Raw genomic sequence first — 15042 nt, 5'->3', positions numbered from 1 at the left:
TTAGACTTATTATTTATTTATTTTTTTTATCAAAGCCATGGATTATGATTATGCTTTACTCAAATGTGCTTTACCTGTATCTAAATTTTTCCCTAACCATCTCCAAAATTATGCCGATTCACACATGAGATGTTTGATAAAAAAATCTTAGATGTTAAGCCGAGTTGAAGGTGGTTGATCTTTTAAGATATAAATGGAAAATCTTCATATCATATCGAAAATTGAATAGCTATCGTTCTTGATGTCAAACATGATAGTTAATGAATTAAGTGAAAGTGTTCGTACATACATAAATTTTCAATGAACTAAATATTGTCATTTCAATTTAATTTAAAGTAAAAGATAAATGACTAAAAAAACTAAATAAAAATTCAAGGACGTAAAATGTTGAAGTACCCGCATCCAATACCATTTTTAATTGTGTTTGGTCCCAATATCTTAACGATGTATAAGGAAGGTTATGATATAAAGTTGTAAACAACCTTACTCTTACCACAACACTATATAGAGATTGCTTTCAGGTTTAATCTAAGATTGAAAATAACCTTCAGTCTTATAAGGGCGTAAAATATTATTGACTATATATAAAAAAATTCAAAGGCTAGATTATTGTTGTTGAAATTTATGAGTGATCTCTCTTAAACCAGATGAAATTAGAAGATTTTTTTTATAGATAAAAGGAAATCTATTATTATCGTTATAAATCTTTATCTTTATATATACTAAAAGGAAAATGACCAAACATTAATGACCAATGAAAACTCTCAATTTTTCTAATTTTATAAATAACACATGTGACTTAATTCATTTAATTAAATTTAAGTTATGTTAGTCGACCAACAAAATTTCTATAGATAATTACTATATAGATAACTACAATTATTATATAAGTTATTCTAATAACAAATACAATAATATCGACAACCTTATCAACATTAATTACATATAGAGAAAAGTTATTTAGAGTTCACCTTATTTAGAGTCTAAAAAGGTCCATTGATTTTCTTCCATCTCCTGAAATTCCAACGACCTCCTACCACCACCACCATGATTTTTCGGCGGCGGTGACGACCACCGCCACCACGACTTACCCATGTGTAAGTTGTAAGTCACCACCACCGCCACGACTTACACATGTGTAATGAACCTGATTCTCGCTGGAAAAGTCACTGGAGAAGATGGACGGTCTTACACATGTGTAATTAAACTAACTCATGTGTAAGTTATATAGACCCTTTTTAGACTCTAAATAAGGTGAACTCTAAATAACCTGCCATATATATATATATATATATATATATTCTACAATATTATTTATATCTATATATATTTCTAATACCTGTACGATATACGGTAGGTATATAGATTGTATTATAAAGAAATTCGAATATGTCTCAAACATTTGTTAAAATGAAATAAATTGTGGTTAAAGTAAACCGATGATCGAAGCTAACTTATAATAAACAGTAATGATAAATATAATATATGTTTAGTTAAAATTTTGGAAATCACATCAAAATCGAAAATTGTAAGCATAGAGGATGACGGCAAATAGCCTTGTGATTTCAAATCGTAAACTCAAATTTTTCTAAGTCTCTATATTATTAACTTATTATAAGTAATATAAGTAATATAAGTTGAAGAATTGAGAAAGAAAAAGACACTACTTTATTAATGAGGAAACGATGAATCATAATAGTTAATATGTGTTTTGTATGTATAAGCTAAGAAATATAGTTTAATTCGAAATCTAATAAGGAAATTGAATCTATATACAATAAAAAAAAACTAATTTAATAAAATAGATAAATTAAAAGGACATGTGTCGATCAAGGATTACGTCACGTGTCGTTTTAAAAACACCTCAATTTTTTTAGTTTATTGGTAGATATGCATGTATCTAGTTTATTAATATAATAAACAAATACTCATCCAACTCATGCGTATATGAACCCAAGAAGAACATCTGCCAAAATTTCCCAATCTTCCCTTTCTTCCCTTTCTTCCATATACTTCAAATCCGTCCATCTCGCCTTCCTTTCCATTCTTCAAATTCATATTAGACTCAAAATCGTATATGTATTTTTGAAGTAATGAGTATCTCAACTTTTTAAAGTATAGTTTTATATAACCTATAAGTATTTTGTCTTGCATATATTATATTTTATATTGACAATTTAATAAACCTGTGTATTTGACACGGGTCTAAAATCTAGTTATAATTATAATGTTCCATACATTATATGAAAATACTTTAATAAATTAGATCTGCTTCACACTATGAAAGAACAAGCATGGTACCCGCGCAATGCGGAGGCGGTGGTGGGGAAGGTGGTCTACTGATGTCGGTGATGGTACTATTGGTGGTGATGACGGTGTTAAGTGGTGTAGGTTGATATAATTGTGATACTGTAAATTTATTAAAGATAAGGGTTTAAATTGTCAATTATTAAAATAAAGGAGTAGAGTGTAAATTATAATTCATTAAAGGCAAAACATAAAAAGTCAAGGATAATTCTGGTAATTTAAAGGTAGAATTATTTTAAAAAAAAAAAAAAAAGTCAATTTCTTTATAAGGCCATAAGGTAGTAAAAATGATATCCTTGGGCGTGTCTAATGGCAATACAGTTTTTTTTTTAATACCATTTTTAACTATGAGAGTCTTTTTGATCGGGTCTCGCCCTAAAGGCAAATAAATTGGATTTAAATTGAAGGTCACCAAATCCATTTATTTATTTCAATATTTACTTCATGTCTCATTTCCATGTTCATATTCAAATTCATTAAAAGAATTGCATCCATCGATACCCCAATACCCATATTCACTGAATGAGACGGATTAATGTATATTCATTCAAATTTTTAAATATATTACCATACAGATAAAACATCAATATGAGATCAAACATCATTACCATCAATACATACGTGGTTTCAATCTTTAACAATAAAAATCAATGGGTTATCCTATTAAACTTTTCCTAGTTTGTTTAAAAGACATGACTTGTTCCAAACTTTTTACCATAAAAAGAACACAAGTCAATTGAATGTACGAAAACAATAAGATTTTACTGCTTGTTCAATTCTACATACATACGTGTTGGTAGCTGCATATACATTTCACACGCCCACACACACCATCTCCAAAGTTGCAAGTAATATAAACCAAAAGTTGCCATCATACTACTAAAGAAAACCGAAAACAAAATATGAGTCAGATTCTAATCCAAATGTTGGTCTCGCTAAATGGAGGCCATACATAGCAGCGCACATACCAACAATGATGTCATTTAAAATAATAACCTGTACCATAAGTCCCAACAAAGAAACTGCAGTTAGAATATACACACTTGGCACAATTTGTTATTGTACATATTCAACTTCCAAACTTCCTTTGATTGTATCGAACTTTCTTAGTTTTTGCCAACGTGGCTGGTTTACAAGTAATAAAAGGTGAGATGCATATAACAGCAACCGCTGAAAATCGTAAACATACAATAGCAAGTTTGAAATTTCGGGATACATATTGGCGCACTTAGCCCTAGAATAAACCATGGAATTCAAGTATATGTTGATCAATAAGGAAGTAAAGGGTTTGACCTTGTGACAAATAGACTCTATAACCCCTAAACCATGAGTTTAAGTCTCTTTAAGTAGGAGGTGGCAAAATCGGTGGTCAGGCGGGTTGGGTAATGCATCAAATGGGTCTACTTCAAAATGAGTAATCTTTTACGGGTTTGATCAGCTCACAACACTGTTTCTAACATCTAATAATTTTACTAATAATTAACTTGTCACGTAATTACACAAAATCACTAACAATTGCAACTAAGACAGAAAAAAGTTTTACTTCAGAAACTTTCAACCCATTTGACCAATTCCTATGAGTTATTTTTATTGGGCCTGATGAACATCCCAAATGAACCCCTTGTAAGTGAATGGGTCAAAATTCCCACATCTAATTTTATATATCACAAAATCAGGTTGTTGAACGTTAAGAAAAAAGAAAGGATAAGATGGTGGAATGTCTGAAGAGAGAACAATCCTTATAATTTTAAAATTTATACTGCATAGAACTTAAAATTGCTAAAGTGCCATCTTCGGTTATTTATAATTCAAACTGCATGTGAAAAGGGGAAATGTATCTGCCTTGTCTAATGAGTATCAATGACGCTTTTGAGGAAATGCATACCTGGAAAGCTTTTTGAGGAAGAACAATGTCTGTAATGCTTGAGAGAGAAGGAAAACCTTACAATGTGGAGGGCTGGTTATTTGTCTGGCTCCAAGACCTTGTTGGATGATTGCGAAGAGAGGGGTTTATTTGCCATCTCAACAGAGGTGGCTAAAGTGGGGTTACCGTCATACCACAAAATCAAAAGTAGAGATGCAATCCTGTAAAAACCCAAAACATTTCTTTTTGGGTATACATATGAGAACAATTGATCAAAACGATAATTTGTATGAAACGTAAACACCTGGATATGAGGACTTCGTTAAAGGTGGTTGTTATTTCAGACGTCTCCTGTTGTTGTAACGGTCATTATTCTGTGTCGCCACTTCTGGACACATCAAATCTTTGATGGCAGGGTTATGGGTGTTTAGAAGTGGCAGAACCAAATAGTTCATGCTCTTTCTAATGCCCGAAGGCTAATAAGGCACAAGACATCTTTCCTCAAGTTCAACTGTTCTCTAAAGTGTGGATCTCAAACAGGTGCAAGCAGGCTAGACTCGATTGATATTACTGGATTTCTGATCCACGTGAGGTGTAGGCCTGTAAACAAAACAAACAAAACAAGGCCTTGTTGGTGTCGTTCCATTTAACTTAACAAACGTTCCATGAACAGATGAACAAAAAATTGTGTTCGTATTCGTTCATTAAGAAAATTGGCTTGTTCATGTCCGTTTGTGTTCTTGAACAAAACATACAGACGTAAACGAATGAACAAAAACGACCTACCATATAATTAGAAACATTACGATTTACATTCACACACACATGATGCCCAGGTTGAGTGGGAGGGAGGTGGTTGTTACGCCCATTCATGGTTACACCATCACGAACAAGCTTAAACGTCAGCACCAACCCTGCAAAAGAGTGTTACAATAAAGGTTTTACCTTTTGGGTGTCACACATATAGTGCGGGTTAAGTAAGAAGGAGGCGGCATGTTAAGCTTAAGCCCATTCCTTGATATTCAACGCAACCCCTGTGATTAAAATGTTGACGTTATTATCTATAATACCTTTCTAGAAAACACTATGCATAAGGAACGCATATGAATATAAGTTTACAAAAAAAGAGGGAATTGCATAAAAATGTATTAGTTTTTGCATAAGATTCTGTATTTGTACTAGTGAGATATGTAACCATTCCAGAAACTAATAGTTATTTTACATTTATATTAGAAGCACCAACCTAAACAATCAGGCATTAACTTGCTGTCTTGTATAGTATTTTGTTAACCATAGTTACATCACTTCTATATATGAATCATATAGACTACAACAAAAAATAGTTATTTTTGTGAAATATTGATGTACAAGTTCTATGATGTCTTTTGTGACATGAATTAGTCCTATACTAAGTAGATTACACACGTGGAATTGTAGGTAGAGTTTTCATATTATACGAACATTATGTCATTTTAGTTGTGTCACCATCCAATAACTAGTTAACATCTCCATAACCTTTACGGTTAGGCCTAGATTACCACTAGGTCACAGATGGAGATAGCACCAATAAGGGAGTTTAATGTGCTAGGAAACTAATACTGACTTATTATTAATAATCAATATGAAGCTTATTCTTAGGATCACCAATCTGAGTTAATTTAATCATCCCCATTACTCGGCTGATATACCAATTTCTAACAGCAACTTTATTATATCTGAGGCTAATGTCCTATCCTTACACATTGCTGAGCAGGTGCTGACTGAAAGGTCAAATTAGTACCAAATAAAATGCTTGTTAAAAGGTATTTCAATAAGGCAAACTTCATAACTACCCAACTTTAAGTTTTGTACTTTTGTTTGATTTTCATGATACAAAACCAACCAAGTCTTAACACTAATCGAATACTTAAGTAATTTATATGGATTATATATCCAATTAACATTTCACAACAAACAAGAAGTTCATTGTATCTCTCAGATAATGTATTGGTCCCACTAGATTTAAGGGTATATCCACTACATCTAGAACAACGTATTATATCTCTAGTCGAGAGTATATTCATTAATTTCATCATGCTACCAATAATCTATGCATGCTCATTATACTGAAAACTAGTGGCCGTTTCTTATCAAGTTTGCAGGAAGTTTTGCACAACAGTGTTTATGATTTTAGAGGTTTCTCTAATAGTATTATACCATGTGCTTACACTTTGTTTATCAAACATATCCAACGAACAACACAAAATGCATAGCAATTGGTGAAACAAGGGTATCACATATATGAAGAGCAGAAAACAACCTGCTTCTCATGTAGTACGTATTTTTCATCATATTGTATTGCTCTACCAAACCACAACATAAGTAATCTTTTCAACCATCTCTTTATGCTTTCTTGCTGATTATTCGATTAGTATCGCCATTCAATAGTTTCTAGTAAACCAACAGTCTTTTTGACAAGTTCTCTGCTGAGAAAAAGCTCAACCAGTCTTACCAATGCAATGAAAACTTTACACAAGAAAATAGGAATCCCAGAAGAGTTGCTAAGAACCTTGCTTTTATGAAAAACCTGCAGCATAAGAGTGTCATTAGGTCGGATAGACAAAAAGTTACAAATCAGGGACATTTAATTACTTATTAGTTTATCTTCACTAAAACTGAATTGCATAGTCATATTGTAAAGTCAGCCAATTATCAAATTGATCTTAACACTGAAACAGAAACTATGCTTGTCTGTTTGTTGCATAAAAACAACTTAAGTCAAAATATGAGCTCACAAACTAACTTTACAACACTCAATACAAGTCAGGTTGGCACGATGTGTCCCACTTATTTGCCATTGTTTTTTTTATATATAGAATCAAAATACTAATGGGGAAAATGTATGCGGAGGCAACCCAAAAATTAATATTTTTTTAAGTACGGCTATGTAAGTACTAAAGCAACTGTAGAGGCCATCCAACTACGTATCTAGATTCGCTTGTGTCAAATATGGCAAAAAAATATACCGGATGACGAAATTGTGTTGACAAATTATGAAAATACTAAGAAACATTTGATGAGGTGTTGATGTGTAATGGGTTAAAATTGTTTTCTTCTCGATAAACCTAAACTTAGCATATTGCTTTGAGTTTTTGACCAAAAATGGTAAGAATTATATCAGATAAATACTTGAGTGGTCTCTAAAAAAAGTCTAGTACTCTGGTCAAAAACTCAAAGCAACTTTTAATAAACAAAACAACTGGATAGATTGCAGCTTTAACTACTATAATACACTTGAGGCAATTTTGGCAGTAACTATACATTTGAATAGTTTTCTGTATTGCAAAGTTTTACTATTTTACCCATTTGACATGTCATTAAAAAATCACAGCACAAATTGATCTGCTATTAAAAAGCGGGCATGGAATTGCCACATCTACACATAACCAATTCCATCTCACTCAAATCACACTTCTGTCCATCAAAACAGAACCCCCACAATAACGTGGACTGTGGTAAGAAAAAAAAAAACCCAGAGAAACTAGGATGATGCACATGCACATGCACACACATCAACCACTTTGTAACACAGGATTTGATAATGCTAGAACCAAAGCATTCTCAATTGACATAAGTTAGTAAAAATCAGCAAACATACCTGTACATTATATTGATCAGCATATGTTTCTCAACTACTGCATTAGCTCAAATTAGCAGCCGACAGTTGTAGCTTTACTGTCCATTCCTCACCAGGCTTCAACGTAACTGGATTTTCCATTCTTGCTGCCCCCACACAAAGCATGTGTCTGTACTCATTCTTTCCAAAACCAGCCATATTTGTTGCATTCTTATCCCATGGATTCCACACAACTAACAAAAGAGCCAAAAACAAAATGTCGTTACTAATTATGCAGAAATGTGAAAATAATTAACACAGTTTAGTTACTTATGCAGATATGTGAATTCACATTCACCAAGTAATACTGAACACGACTATTTTGAAAACTAGGTTAATTCTGAATTGATATTCTTCAGCAAGTCATTAATAAATTGTCTATGAACAGAAAGGAAATTTTGGTTGGAAAGATTAACTGCAAGTCTGCAAACAGGTAATTGCAGTTTTGTCAGATGGTGGATGACAATAATAGAGCAGAACACAAACATTCCTCTAAATGCAAAATACACAAGAAAACTGAAAGTCTGAAACAAAATAAAAAATCAAATACAGAAAGCTATGGCCCTTATGGGCTCAAAGGCCATGCTCAAGGATATACCCATGCACATGAAAGAACTTTCATTTTGCAGATTATTCCTTAATACGGAAACATGTTATGAGTTCAAATTTCAAAAAATTTAGAACCTGGACATCTGGAACAATCAAACAAAAAATCTTATACGAAAATGCATAATCGCACCAGCATCAGGAAGCCCATCTTTCTGAATGACAAGTGTTCGCCTCTTTTTATGATCCCGAATCTTAATCTTTGTTGGTGTGCTCAGATATGTCATGTCAATCTGGGTAAACAATTGATACTACATAAGCTTAACCATGGCAACATAATTAAAGTGAGATAAGAGGCAAGAACATTACCTCCGATTCAAGGGATTCAAAGGCTAATGCATCCCCTTGATCTGTACATCTTTCTTCGTTCTTCATATTGTCAAGGTAATCAAGTGTCTCCAATCCTTCCACTCGAACATCACTGGAGGGATAAATAGTAAGATGTTTCCTTTAGAAACAGATAACCACTGATCCCGCCAGATAGTTGACAACCAATGATCCAAAACGAGCATTGAATGGGAGTTTAAACAGTTCAAGGAATTAGCAAAGGAGGGCCAGATAATTGCTTCATATCAATGCAGATAAGGTCAGCTCCAAATTAATATCATCTACCGGCATCAACAAGATCAACTTGGACATAAACATCTAATTTTCCTTTTGAGATACTATGTTAAGCTGAATCATTATTGTCGTACTTGATTCACAGCCTAAAAAATAACTGTAGAAAGAGCAGGGTCCCCATACATAAACACAGCCACTGGTATATTTTCAGGATTACATTTACTAGTACTAGACAAAACAGGGCTTTCCGGACAACAGGAATTTCAGTGAGTCAAGTGTGGTTTAACCCAATGCACAAACCTGTGTGTAACACCAGCATGCTACGTATAAACTTTGTAATTCCAGATCTATAAAGGCTTCTTAAAAGCAATTCTCTTCTTCAAATTTACTAAAAAGTAAAGTATGAAACTCGAGCATAAAGAATATGTATCCCTTGCACTACATCCGCGGAAGTATACAGAACCCAATGTGGCGAATAGTGTCACTACCCAATTTTGTGAAGAGTGTCACTAAACGTATATGCTCCAGATAGGCCAAGACCAAACTAACTTATGATGAAAACTTAGAACTGTAAACTGTCTAAGGCTAAAAGAATTGTATCTCTTCAACTCAACAAAAATGTAGTTTCATACTCAAAAGAGATTCATCTTTACAATTTCACCCCATTACAGCTTTGATCCAAAACCTGAAACTGCTCAATGAAAGTTAAAAGTTTACACAAATGCCCAAAAATCCTTAAATGAAACGATTACATATTACGGATATTTTTTAGCTGTATCTTCACACAATAAGGTGTCAATGAGATATACTTGGAAGTGTGATATACAAACATAGCAGAGCTAATACTTTCACTTACTCTTAGAGATAGCAAAGAGTCATTATATGATAATATTGATTCACTTTTGGAGCAAACTTGAAATCAGGTATGATTAAAAATGAAGTGAGGTTACCAATTATATTGTATATCATACAATACAACTGACTTGGATTTGTATTTTCCACATAGCAAAATAAGAGATAATTCAGTAATTAGTATCTTAATAGCCATCCTTTGGATATAGCTAAAGTAAAAGTCTCATCTCAAAGAGAAAAACTTGGCTTCATAAGTGCCTATCTATGCAACAACTTTAACCTGTCCATGAACTAACCAAGTTTTTCCTTCACACGTTTTATCATCAAACATTTTCTGTACACATTTCTTATATATATGTTGTACACTTTTGCATAAAAATAAGAGTTAGAAACTGAGAATGGGTTTGTGGTTGGGTATTGACTTCTGAAAGTGGGAATGTGAATGTGTAGCTTTGCTGATGATGCCTTATCGCATGGTGGAATTAGCTGTTTTATAGTGCAATAACATATTTAGAAATCTCACTTTGACACTTGAATTCCAATGACACTGGAACAAGGTTTTAGTGAAAAAGAGTGTAGTTAATCAACTGGCATGCAGCAAAGGTAGCTGCATAAGCCTGCAGCCAAGTTATTTTCCATAAATCAATAAGAACTCATTAGAAATAAATATCCGAACCACCAATATACCACGGTAGTAACATGAGCTTGTTTTATCGTAACTACATGTTGAACAACATTTTCTATGTACAAAGTCTACCCAAGCAATGGTAGCAGCTACTTAATGCATTGGAAGATGATATGGTAGCAGCTACTTAGTTCTGGTGGTGCTGTTGTCACAAATTGGAGACTACCTTGCCCTACTTCCTAGTAATTGTTACTTATCAGTTTGGAAGTAACAGTGTTTATTGTTTGCTTAATGCTTGTAATATATATGGTATGCCATATATAAACGAATGTGATACTCTGTCACGTTTCTTGTACTGAACCTTATTTATGTGTAGTTATAAAATCATTGGGGTATCCCATTACCCAGAAAAAGAAAAAAAAAGTCTACCCAAGCAATAGTGTAACACAAAACTCATGAAGAACATTTAGAATTCTTGCTAGTGAATAAAATTTTTCGCACAAAATGAATCAATAATAATAAGTAAATATCAGCAAATACACTAAATCTACACCTGAATATCAATATATATGATGAAAAAATAACTTGATATCTGAAACAGAAAAATAGGCTGGACAGGCAAATGCGAACATAAATGACTTTCCATCAGGGTTGGTATTTCTGATCCGAGATGTCAACACTAATTCTCCTCCAGGTCTTACAGCAACCCTCAGCCGATACTCAAACCTGCAAATGATATAAGGGGTTGGAACTATGCAGCAATAAAACATACAGAAAGCATAAATAGCATACGAGATAGTAAAAGCATAAAGTACATAACATACAATGTAAGCAAAGATCTATATACCTGTGAGGCCATATCTTCAAATCCTTCTCAGTGGGACTCAGTAACAGATCCACAGAAACTTCATTATTGACATTGGGTAGATAAGAAGAGCCGCCAGAGTCTATGGTCCATACTCTGTTTCTAGCAAATCCAAATGCTGCAAGAGCATCTTTATCTGGGAACTGCATGAAAGAAGAAGGTGTCCCACTATCCACGACCTAAACAAATCCAGAAACAGAGAAGTAAACAGCAAAAAGATAGAGACACTTACTAGAGGAAAGGATACAGAAATACCCCCAAGTATACTCTTTGGAGGAGCAAAGATTGCCTGCAAACACATATATTTATGGACTATTGAGCAAGACACCAATGCAAAGGGGTATTCGCAGTATACAATTCAAAACCAACAATAGAATAGACCCCTCTCAATCCACTTTACCAAGAATTACAGAATTTTGGATGCAGTCTAACGTTCTACCTTCCCGCAAAATAAAGCTGAGGATAAGTTGACCAAAACAAAACCAGGAAATTCAACACATCTATATCCCATGCTTTAATAACAATTTCTGCCAATAGCATATTGAACCATATGTGGTCGTAACAGGTAGTTCTAATAACACATATTATTGGAACCAAGTCAATCAACAACCGAGATTCTAATATTCATGGCATTTGCAGATCTGTTGAGCTAAGAAAATGGAGATGGTACAACAAATTTCCTAATGAAGCTAAGTGCCAGATAAAAAGTTCAGAGTACCAGTAATCCCATTACCTTTAGTAGTATAGATAGGAGTATTAAGGCATTCATCATAGATAGAATTTGTGAATAATTGGTACCTTGCTACTGACAAAAAGCAATTCTTCTCGCTCATTTTTCCAAGATGTCACATGAGCTCCATACAGATATACCTGCAAAAATAGAAAGGTTAAAGGCCATCAAAGATGCAAAGCCTTCAGATATGATGAAAGTTAGACTAAGCCAACAAAGATACAGATAAGACCAGCTTGCATGATTATACATTCACCATAATCATAGAGAACTACAATTAGATGGAATTTTACAAATAGTTACTTGTCCTATTGGAGCTGACTGACCATGAAAGATTAGGAGCAGCAAGAGTATGTCAAAAAGTGTTCAAAAAAGATAACAAGAGGAAACAACAAGCTTTTTAATTACGTCTTCAACGCATAATTTTTCCCAACTATATATAACCATCTACATTGCTGGAACAATGAAACTAGTGGTATCGAATAGTAATTGTACATATATATTTAGATTCTTAATTCTCATATATAAACATGATCTACTGACTATTATACTCTATATATTTATAATATTTATAATGAATATGGCTTAAAAACCACATTTCTATGATTTAAATGCTAGATAGTGACTCGAGCGCCTACCTCTGCATAACTTTGTAAAGATCGCTAACTCAGATAAAAAGTGACCACCTGACAGTAATTTATCATATAAAAAGATGGTTATAACATTCTAACTTGTCCCCCTCTTTATGGACTAAACTGACAACAGAAAAGATCATTAACAAACCAATCATAAGTATGGTTGAAAACTAAATTACATAATAAGGCCCAGTGTACCTGTAATAAATAAGCCTAAAAGATGTTCTAATTTGTCAGAAACCAAATATGTTTAAAACAGATACGTTGTTCTACTTCTTTAATAAACTAGCAACTCTGAAGTAAATTCTTGTAAACTGTTTCTGCAAACAATTATCGCCACACCGCTGCACTTATCACTCGCTTCTAGAAAATTGCTACTCAAAATTCTGGTTCGATAAACGAGATCAAACTTGTAGTTTACAGATACATTCTATGTGCAAGTTATATGTATACTATAACATCAAACAACTTAAGGCCATCTCAACATATGCTGTCGCAAAAACCGCGTATAAAATACGCAAGTGTAGCCTAAAAAGTTCTAATCCAATAGAGCAACTAATCTTCATAGAATATACCTAGATTCCGGTTGCAGATAACCAAAAATCTAACCTAAAACTAAATTGACGGTTTCATAATCTATATCATGCAAACTACAACTATATCGAATCAATCAGCGATATGCTGAAACAAAATCCACCAGCAAACTACTCCACAATACAATAAAAATACACATACTACAAAATATTCTCTGAATAGAGCAATAAATGTTCATAAATTCCTATATCGCGAGAATCCGATGGCATGTAACAACATATAAAACCTAATTAAACGAAAACAAACAGTTTTGTGGTCTATATCACTTGCGATATGAATATATCAAATCGATTAGCAATGCGATCACATAATATTCACCAACAATTACAGCATGTGTATATATAAATATATATATTATATATATACAGGTATAGATATAGAGTGAAGAATGGGAGTTAGTGTAGATACCTGAACAGAAGTGTGAGGTTTTTGATGGAGAATGACGGTTTCAAAGCCATTGATGCCGGTAGTAAACTCAACAGCATCTTTAGCAACGGATGATGTTGACATATCTCTCTTTTTCTGAATTGATTTTACTATAAAGGTCTCAATGTGAATCTCTATATATGCTTCAGTCTACTGTGTGTAACACACAGTCACATTAGTGAGAGTGAGAGAGGAAGAGAGAGTGTGTGTGAAAGAAAAATGTGTGACGCGCGAGTTTTTCCCAAATATAGAGTTAGGTTGGTAACCGTCCGATCTAGTCCGTGATTTTTATTACGAGTACTATTTTTTAAATCTTCTCAGGGTAGTCGGAGAATGTTTTTTAAAAAATTGCAATCATTTAAAGAAACACAGCTAACACGATCAGAAATAGGGTAACTCGATCAGGACATTAACGGTGACGTTGCTGCTAATGCTGATGACGTGGCGAACCTGACATGCCTGCAATAATGACTGACATCGTCCGATCCCAAGATGTCACGTCATAGACATTAGCGGCGATTTCACCGCTAATGCTTACGACGTCGCCGCTAATGACGTGACATTTGAGATTATTTTCTCCCAAGATATAATAGTACTGAATTTGACCAACTTTTCTTGAAAAGCAACACACTTCATGTGATCTTGTTCCTTGTTATAGCTTGCAACCAACTTATTTTATTGAAGGAAATGAATTTGACCATCAAAAAGTTTGACAGATGTTACAAATTTATAACATGCGTGATATTGTGCTCATCTCACAACAAGTTTTCATTATCATTCACGAGATGACTTTATCTTGTAAATTAAAACAAGTTTTTGCACATTAAACAACAACGACCATTTAAAAAAAATATGTATCACACTCTTTCTCTCAAACAAAATTCGAAACAATTTCTTTGATTTCTCTCTTACTCAGTTAAACTTTCTAAACAAAAATCCGTTTGTGAAAATTAAATCTCAACACTTTTCTTATTTGTTCCTTCTTTTCTTCACACAAACGGATTCACAATACAATGAATAAATCGGGTGCAAGATACTCAAGTAAAAACAATGACAAACTAGACTTGATGGGCAAAAACCGGAAGCGGGTGGCCGGAATTTCGTCACCAAAAAGAAGGTGGGGGTGGCCTGATTCTTGATAGAGAGGGTGATGGGCGGAAAATGGGTTGATGGCCGGAATATGCAGAGAAAATTGGGGTGGCCGGATGTGGGGTTTTTTTGTTTGAATCGTCTGGTTTGGGTTCCGCGGTTGGTTTAAAAGAAAAATAGGTTTTAGCATTAGCGGTGACATCTTAGTCAAAGGTCTTGTCAACGGTCAAAAG

General features: G+C 33.6%; 1 protein-coding gene across 1 annotated transcript; it reads right to left on the bottom strand.

Annotated features, from left to right (window-relative positions):
* Positions 1 to 3043: 3043 nt before the first annotated feature.
* On the bottom strand, positions 3044 to 13917 carry LOC122590671 (putative glucose-6-phosphate 1-epimerase). Its single transcript, XM_043762843.1, has 11 exons — positions 13703 to 13917; positions 12134 to 12205; positions 11568 to 11624; positions 11318 to 11478; positions 11056 to 11196; positions 8742 to 8853; positions 8566 to 8665; positions 7809 to 8020; positions 6471 to 6737; positions 4958 to 5205; positions 3044 to 4771 (listed from the first exon to the last, which is right to left on the bottom strand). The coding sequence occupies exons 1-8, from the start codon at positions 13802 to 13804 to the stop codon at positions 7851 to 7853; spliced, it is 915 nt and encodes a 304-aa protein (XP_043618778.1). The 5' UTR covers positions 13805 to 13917; the 3' UTR covers positions 3044 to 4771; positions 4958 to 5205; positions 6471 to 6737; positions 7809 to 7850.
* Between the last annotated feature and the right edge of the window lie 1125 nt (positions 13918 to 15042).

This window comes from Erigeron canadensis, chromosome 3, assembly GCF_010389155.1.
Source record: "Erigeron canadensis isolate Cc75 chromosome 3, C_canadensis_v1, whole genome shotgun sequence".
NCBI lineage: Eukaryota > Viridiplantae > Streptophyta > Magnoliopsida > Asterales > Asteraceae > Erigeron > Erigeron canadensis.
This window is presented reverse-complemented; position numbering and strand designations above follow the sequence as displayed.

Excerpts from the sequence above, each read along its gene's own strand:
- LOC122590671 (XM_043762843.1), bottom strand. The coding sequence starts at position 13,804 with ATGTCAACATCATCCGTTGCTAAAGATGCTGTTGAGTTTACTACCGGC. Across the intron at positions 11,479-11,567 it reads TTTCTGTATCCTTTCCTCTA|TTCCCAGATAAAGATGCTCT; the intron begins GTAAGTGTCTCT and ends TCTTTCATGCAG. Across the intron at positions 8,854-11,055 it reads TTTTCTGTTTCAGATATCAA|TGATGTTCGAGTGGAAGGAT; the intron begins GTTATTTTTTCA and ends TTATCCCTCCAG.